This window comes from Ruditapes philippinarum, unplaced genomic scaffold (assembly GCF_026571515.1).
Source record: "Ruditapes philippinarum isolate M1 unplaced genomic scaffold, ASM2657151v2 ctg17645_1_1_1_1, whole genome shotgun sequence".
Lineage (NCBI taxonomy): Eukaryota > Metazoa > Mollusca > Bivalvia > Venerida > Veneridae > Ruditapes > Ruditapes philippinarum.
The window spans coordinates 1-8,686 of record NW_026861906.1 but is presented as its reverse complement, the minus strand read 5'-3'; the positions used below and the strand labels follow the sequence as shown (position 1 = coordinate 8,686).

The 8,686-nt window shown below is 29.5% G+C and overlaps 1 protein-coding gene across 1 annotated transcript; it reads right to left on the bottom strand.

Moving 5' to 3' along the window:
* Positions 1-1,849: 1,849 nt before the first annotated feature.
* On the bottom strand, positions 1,850-2,588 carry LOC132717314 (ganglioside GM2 activator-like). The gene is made up of 2 exons (XM_060700747.1): positions 2,298-2,588; positions 1,850-2,029 (listed from the first exon to the last, which is right to left on the bottom strand). The coding sequence occupies exons 1-2, from the start codon at positions 2,586-2,588 to the stop codon at positions 1,850-1,852; spliced, it is 471 nt and encodes a 156-aa protein (XP_060556730.1).
* Positions 2,589-8,686: the final 6,098 nt, after the last annotated feature.

The window sequence follows — 8,686 nt, the reverse complement described above, 5'->3', positions numbered from 1 at the left end:
TCTATTATTGACCGACAATGTCAATTTATATCATTTTAAAGCCATAAAAAACTCCATTTTGCCATGCCCCATGAACAATGTACATTTTGAACTCCATTTTGTCATGCCCCATGTACAATGTACATTTTGGCGGCCGGCCTGGATTTTGGCGGCCATCTTGGACTTTTAAAAAGTGGATACCAGGCTAAAATAAATTGAAATACTATTTCCTGCCACTTTGCCAAGTTTCATGCTTTTCACAGAAGGTGCACAATTATTTCACATATTTCTTTGACTACTATTAGTAATTGGCGTTATCTTTGCGTTTGTAATCGTATTTTTATCTTCATATTCAATATTGTTTTTATATTTTCGTTTTGCTCCTCGTGACATGATTTTGATTTTTACCCATTTCTGAGTTTAAAATAGTGACATTATGACTGGTTAATATATTTTTCTGAAACTTTTCCAGATACATACTGTTGATATGCAGATCACAATTAAACTGGTCTTTAATATATGTAGCTTTAAATTCTATTACTTTTGAATTCGTGTAATTATACAAAACAAAATATTAAATCACAGCCTTTGCAACAAAAAGGTCGAGGACGAAAGTTTAACGAACACTGACTGATATAATATGCATTATGTTTTTAATATTTATTTATTCAGATGTTTATTTATTATCTTCGTCTGGACATGCAGTAACTTGACTTCATTGCAAGAGAAGACGTAACAAGCACAAAGTTCAGTCATGACAACACAGTGACATTTACATCACCTGTTATTTTCCTGTACTATAACTTTTCATATGCTTTTAAAAGTAGCTATTACATTTTGAAAGCTAAATAGAGCTGACAAAATGATAGATGCAAACAAAATAAGGCAACTATTCTGTCTTTGTAATAAATCTTACATTATTACGGGAAGATATATGTTAAACTATTGAGTAAGCTATAAATAAATGCAATATCTAGACGTTTGCCTCAAGACAGTTATAAAAAATAACCAATTTACATATCAAAATAATTTTCCCATCAGCATTAAAATACCGTAAAAACATAAAAAGACATAACCACTTTTGGTAATGCGGATGATTTAATGATATAAGTATTATTACTTAGAACATAAATACATAATGAAAAAGCTTATATTTCGATTCTAGTACATAATTATCATTAATTAACTAATACAGTATAAACAAACGCTGATAACCGTTTTGCTATATAAGAATGGTTTAAACCCGAACTCGGTTATTGTGGGTATTTCCCAGCTAATCCATTGGTACAAACAGACTTTTACCGTTATAGGGTCAATATGCAATTTACCCGTTACAATAGATTAGTCAAACTGTTGCGCTTATTTTCGAAGCTGTAGCTGTAAAAGTACGAATTAGCTGGGTGGAAAAAAAAACAAATAATCTTTATTGCGGAATTAGTCTATATTATCTATTCGAATGAAAGCATCAGGTCAAGACATGCCGCTTCTTTTCCCGTGTACGTTACGTTTGCCCTGACGTGATAATCTCCAGTCGGAATAACGCTTGCCACGATATCAAATTCCGTCTTCGGTAGCATGTAAGAATTCTGCAGAAAAATGAAAGTACATTTAGTATAATAATATAAAATTACATCTTTCTGTTGTTTTTTTTTCCTTAAGAAGCCTCTTGTATATAAAATGAAAATAACAATAATTGTCTTAAAGAACACATGTGATTCACGTGTAAGGATAAAAATATACAATTTAGTATAATCATTACAATATATTGTTTACTTTAAAGCGTAATGATATATATGCATACCTTGATGCTTTCAGTTAGCAGTTGTTTTTAAGTATTAGACATTGTCACGGGTTTTGAAAATTAATTTTATTAATAACCTATCGCCTTCAATGGACATGTACAATCGATTCCAATTCTCTTAATGGGGTCAGGGCACTGAACCTGTTCTAGAAGTTCACAAAAGTCAGGGTAATGACAGGAACCAAAGTTGTCAATACATGGAACTTTCACAAACTTTCCAAAGACTTTCTTTTCAATTAATACATCGCCCTGGAAAGAATCATTTTATGTCAAAATAGAAGGTCATATAAATTTTTTTCGTACTTTTTCTATCGTAATTAATTTATTACTTTATAATAATAAAGATAGAACTTACCAACCAAACAAACAAACAAAAAAATATTTGCGATCTCAAATTAGAAATTGTCTATTTGTTTTTGTTTTTTTTTGTAATTGGAATGGGAAGCATATTATTCTTATACTCAACATGTAATTTTAACAATTATAAGTGTATAATTTTATCAGAATTACACCTTACCACCATCGGTGACCCTACATCACTGTTGATTTTAAAGTTCGCCACGACATTGAGAGGACCAGGGAAGTCCAGAGGGTCTGGTGTGACTTCAATTTGGTTTAAGTTTATCAATGCGTTAGGTCCTCCACAGTCTGAGAAAGAGAATGTCTTCAACTTGACCGGCAGACTTCTTGCTTTATTCTGTGTGATTACAATATATAAGTTTCTTAGTAAACAGATATGATAAAGTCTTTTTGAATAGAATGATTCTAAAGGCCTTTTCCACAATACTTTCACCTTCAAGTTGTGCATGTTGTATAGTCGAAAAAAATGATGTGAAAGGAGAAATAAAACTTAATTTATTGCAAAATAAATGTTTTTATGGTCACTTACAAGCTTGATGGTGGGTTCCATTAGGTTTTTAGTCATAGGTCGAAATATATTGGGTTCGAAAAAGCCGTACTAGTAAGTACACTAAGGTTATCGTTATGAGTAAGTACAATGTGATAATTGATGCGGATTAAGTCCGCCATTTTAGAAGAAGAAATAATTCATAAACAATTTTCAATAAATTGCTTTTATATACACGGTACTTATACTTTGTTTGATCGCTCATTAGTCCAGGAAGGTTACAACTTATCCGGCAATAGCTAACACTGTAGGAATGTTTGCCCACAGTTTGGTATTTTTGACTGTCTTTGTTTTCACATTTTTGTAAACAAAGGAATCTGTGTCTACAGTACGTTTTGCGATTGGATTACTGCATAATGTGTTTAAAACACCGGTGGATGATTAACTCTTCAATTTTATGTTAGTAAAATGTCTATACTAATATTAGGAACATCTCATATACACTGGTTGGAACGATTTCTTCGACAAAAGGGTAACAATAACAAATCTTTAATGTTGGTGGCGATGCTAGCCCGGCCCCAGATGTACATTTTCGAAGTATAAATGGAGGAAAGATTTACAATAAACACCACGGTAACTGTTGAGAACTGAGTGTATCAGAACTGCATCCAAAATGCTTTATCGTACAATTAGGTGGAAACGATATTGTTTCACTAGTGCATCACTGGAACTTCTTGTTTTGTGAATAGTCAACATTTTCGCTACATTTCAAGTTTGATACAACATTGTGGTGTTGCAGTTTATTCTCAGACCTAGGCCACGTTATTTATACCAGAGATACAGGAGATACAGTTGTTTAGGCAGTAGCGGATTTTAGGGTATAGCAGATAACATGCCAATATTCCGGATCGACTACATAATAAGTACATACCAACAAGTGAAAAGTGAAATTTCCTGGATCTCAAGTGAAGAAGACAATTATTTACCTTACATCTTAGTCCCAAAGTGAACTTGGGGACTGATATGAATTGTGGTTTAATGTGATAGTTATATATTATCAAATTATTGTAAGGACTATGTTTGCACATTTACTTGAAAATTGCTAGTGAAATATTTTTTTTTTTTTTTTTTTTTTTTTTTTTTTTTTTATATAATGTTCTTGCATCCATTATTGTTATTATACATTTATGAATTTAAATAGTTAGGAGGTAATAATGCCTTAATTTTAAGGTGGTTTATTCGACTTTAGTTGTAAAGTCCCTAAGAATTAGCAGTTTTGTTAAAGTCCTTAATTGTAGGGAATACTTTAGTTAAATGTGCCTTAGTTGTAAGGTAATTGTTTAATGCTAAAATATTATTTTAGTAAAAATACGCCTTAATTTTAAGGTGGTTTATTCGACTTAAGTCATAAAGTCCCTAAGAATTAGCAGTTTGTTACAGCCCTGAATTGTAAGGAATACTTTAGTTAAATGTGCCTTAGTTGTAAGGTAATTGTTTAATGCTAAATATTATTTTAGTAAAATACGCCTTAATTTTAAGGTGGTTTATTCGACTTTAGTCGTAAAGTCCCTAAGAATTAGCAGTTTGTTAAAGTCCTTAATTGTAAGGAATACTTTAGTTAAATATGCCTTAGTTGTAAGGTAATTGTTCATTGCTAAATATTATTTTAGTAAAATACGCCTTAATTTTAAGGTGGTTTATTCGACTTTAGTGTTTAAAGTCCTAAGAATTAGCAGTTTGCTAAAGTCCTTAATTGTAAGGAATACTTTAGTTGAATGTGCCTTAGTTATAAGGTAATTGTTTAATGCTAAATATTATTTTAGTAAAATAAAGCCTTAATTTTAAGGTGGTTTATTGGACTTTAGTTGTAAAGTCCCTAAGAATTAGCAGTTTGCTAAAGTCCTTAATTGTAAGGAATACTTTAGTTGAATGTGCCTTAATTGTAAGGTAATTGTTTAATGCTAAATATTATTTTAGTAAAAATACGCCTTAATTTTTAAGGTGGTTTTATTGGACTTTAGTTGTAAAGCTCCTAAGAATTAGCAGTTTGCTAAAAGTCCTTAATTGTAAGGAATACTTTAGTTAAATGTGCCTTAATTGTAAGGTAATTGTTTAACTGCTAAATATTATTTTAGTAAAATACACCTTAATTTTAAGGTGGTTTATTCGACTTTAGTTGTAAAGTCCCTAAGATTTAGCAGTTTGCTAAAGTCCTTAATTGTAAGGAATACTTTAGTTGAATGTGCCTTAATTGTAAGGTAATTGTTTAATGCTAAATATTATTTTAGTAAAAATACGCCTTAATTTTAAGGTGGTTTATTGGACTTTAGTCGTAAAGTCCCTAAGAATTAGCAGTTTGCTAAAGTCCTTAATTGTAAGGAATACTTTAGTTAAATGTGCCTTAATTGTAAGGTAATTGTTTACTGCTAGATATTATTTTAGGGTAAAATACACCTTAATTTTTAAGGTGGTTTATTCGACTTTAGTTGTAAAGTCCCTAAGAATTAGCAGTTTGCTAAAGTCCTTAATTGTAAGGAATACTTTAGTTAAATGTGCCTTAATTGTAAGGTAATTGTTTACTGCTAAATATTATTTTAGTAAAATACGCCTTAATTTTAAGGTGGTTTATTGGACTTTAGTCGTAAAGTCCCTAAGAATTAGCAGTTTGCTAAAAGTCCTTAATTGTAAGGAATACTTTAGTTAAATGTACCTTAATTGTAAGGTAATTGTTTACTGCTAAATATTATTTTAGTAAAATACGCCTTAATTTTAAGGTGGTTTATTCGACTTTAGTTGTAAAGTCCCTAAGAATTAGCAGTTTGCTAAAGTCCTTTATTGTAAGGAATACTTTAGTTAAATGTGCCTTAATTGTAAGGTAATTGTTTACTGCTAAATATTATTTTAGTAAAATACGCCTTAATTTTAAGGTGGTTTATTCGACTTTAGTTGTAAAGTCCCTAAGAATTAGCAGTTTGCTAAAGTCCTTAATTGTAAGGAATACTTTAGTTAAATGTGCCTTAATTGTAAGGTAATTGTTTACTGCTAAATATTATTTTAGTAAAATACGCCTTATATTTTAAGGTGGTTATATTCGACTTTAGTGTTAAAGTCCCTAAGAATTAGCAGTTTGCTAAAGTCCTTAATTGTAAGGAATACTTTAGTTAAATGTGCCTTAGTTGTAAGGTAATTGTTTAAAGTAAAAATACGCCTTAATTTTAAGGTGGTTTATTCAACTTTAGTCGTAAGTCCCTAAGAATTAGCAGTTTGTTAAAGTCCTTAATTGTAAGGAATACTTTAGTTAAATGTGCCTTAGTGGTAAGGTAATTGTTAAATGCTAAATATTATTTTAGTAAAATACGCCTTAATTTTAAGGTGGTTTATTCAACTTTAGTCGTAAAGTCCCTAAAGAATTAGCAGTTTTTCTTAAAGTAATTAATTGTAAGGAATACTTTAGTTAAATGTGCCTTAGTTGTAATGTAAGGTAATTGTTTAATGCTAAATATTATTTTAGTAAAATACGCCTTAATTTTAAGGTGGTTTATTCGACTTTAGTCGTAAAGTCCCTAATAATTAACAGTTTGTTAAAGTCCTTAATTGTAAGGAATACTTTAGTTAAATGTGCCTTAGTTGTAAGGTAATTGTTTAATGCTAAATATTATTTTAGTAAAATACACCTTAATTGTAAGGTGATAATTTTCAACGAGTTGAAATTCTTTTCTTAGTCAATGTTCCTTGATTTTAAGGAATATGAGTTTTTTTTTCTTAGTCAATGTTCCTTAATTTTAAGGAATATGAGATAAAGCTTTAATTTCAAAGCCACTTTCCATATAGACTGTTTCTGTTTTGTTATTTATAAAGTTGTAGTATGAATTTCTTTTAGTTTTTAAAAATCATTTGTTATTTGTTGGTACCTTTCTATGCTTAAACATTTAGTATTTGTTTTATCAGATTGTAAATTCCTTTGCTGTATTGTTTCAATTTGTTTGCATGTAACTTTATTGCATAGATTTGTAATATTTTTATGTTCAATCACAGTCATATATCACTATTTTACCAGTTAACACAACAATTAATTGTTCAATATATGCTTAATGTGGTATTAAATCATATCAGTATTATCACATTAATATTTTCTTAATAATTATATTAATTCAATAATTTACTCAACTCAAGTCTGTTGTTTTAAAATCCAAGAATATTTTATCATGCCTTTTAAAACGAAATTCAATGATTAATCCCAGATAATAACTATAGGGTTTCCTATCATAACATTGATACAGCTGTATTCATTAGTCAGAGCTTGTGGTCAGTATTGCGTAACAGTGAATTAAGTAAACATGCAAAAAATGCTTATGGGGTTTTTTGTTCCTTACACCCAAAAATATTTTTTTTATTTTGGGAATTTTTTAAAAAAAATGTTTAAATTTTATTTTTTACTTTACCTTTTTGGGTTCGGGCCCTTATTCTTGCGATTGGTTAACAGGAAATCAGTTCTTGTTAATTGGGTGAATTCCCAGAAAACAAACTTGGTTTATAAAAAATTGTGCCAAAAATTCTAAAATTTTATTTTTTTTTTGTTGGGGGAAATTTAAACAACTGTGTAAAAAAGGGGTTAAAAAAATTTTAAATTTTGCTGGTGTTTTTTATTTGGGTTTTAACCCAATTTTAATTTTCATGTTTAAAAAAATTTTGCCCCGGGGGAAAAAATGGAAAAGAATCTGTTCTTTTGTTTGGAATTAAAAAGGAAAATTTTCCGGTACAAAAAATGGAAAAAAATATTTCCCCCAAAAAGAAAAAAATTTAATAAGGGGAATTTTGCCTATCTTAAACAAATTCAAAGTTTCGGAAAAAAGAAAAATCTCCTTGAACAAAGGTCCTGTTTTTTGGTTTTTTTTAAATTTTGCTTGTGCTTTTTATTTTTCCCAGGCAGGGCTTTTTTAAACGGGGAAAAATAAATTGATTTTAAAAAATTGGTTTAAAGAAAATCCTAAACCCAATCAAAAGAATTTATCAAAGATGAAAAAAACGGGTTTTTCTGGCATGGTTTAAAAAAAAATTTTTATTTTTTAATTTTTTTGGGAAAATTTCGATGTTTTTTTTCCCCTTTTGCCCTTTTAAAGTCACTTTTTTGTTTTAAAAAATCTTTTCCCCAGAACAAAAAAGTAATGTCAGATTTGGGGGGGTCCCTTTGCCCAAAACAAAATTTTTTTTTTCCCCCCAAATTGGCCTAAATGGGGGTTTTGGAAATATCACAAATGTAAAAAAGAACTATTTCAAAAATTTTTTTTAAGCTTAAAAAGGCCCTGTTTATTTTTTTAAACATTTTAATGCTTTTTCTATAGAAAAATTTGTTTAAAAAATGGGGACTTGTACAGTTTTTGGGGCTAAAAAAAATAAGAACGGGGTGGAAAAATTTGGAGTTTGGCCTCCCCCGGGCCCCGGCCCCCCAAAAGGGGTTTTTTTAAAAGGAAAGAAAAAAATTTAAAACTTTTTCGGGCATAAGGGGTTTCTTGTTGCATTTAAAAAAGTTAATTTTAAGAATTCCTATGTTACAAGTGAAAATTAATGGCAAAGGGATAGCAGTCCTCTAACAAATGCAAAAAAATTTTTACAGGGCATTAATTGTAAAGCAGCATTCCCCAAAAAATTTGAAAAACAATTTGTTAAAAAATTTTTTTGGGTCTTTAAAAGGAAAAAAGGGGCCTTTGACATATACCCTTTTTGGGTAAATTTTTGGCTTTGGGTTTTTCCCTTTTCCCCTTTTCCCAAAAAAAAATATGATCTAATGTAAAATTTTTGCAAAAATAATGCAAAAAATTTGAAACCCATTTTGTTTTTCCTACCCCATTAAAAAACATCACTAAATTAATTAAGGGGTTAAAGGGGACGGGACCTCTAAACAGAAAAGGGGGTTTTAAACAATATATATTTGTTTAAACCCCATTGGGCCAAAAATTTTGAAGTCCCTTTGGAGTTTGCTATTTAACACTTTTTTTTTTCAATCTTTAAAAATCTTTGCATCAAAAAATCACATAATTTTTTTTTTTTAAATTTTTATT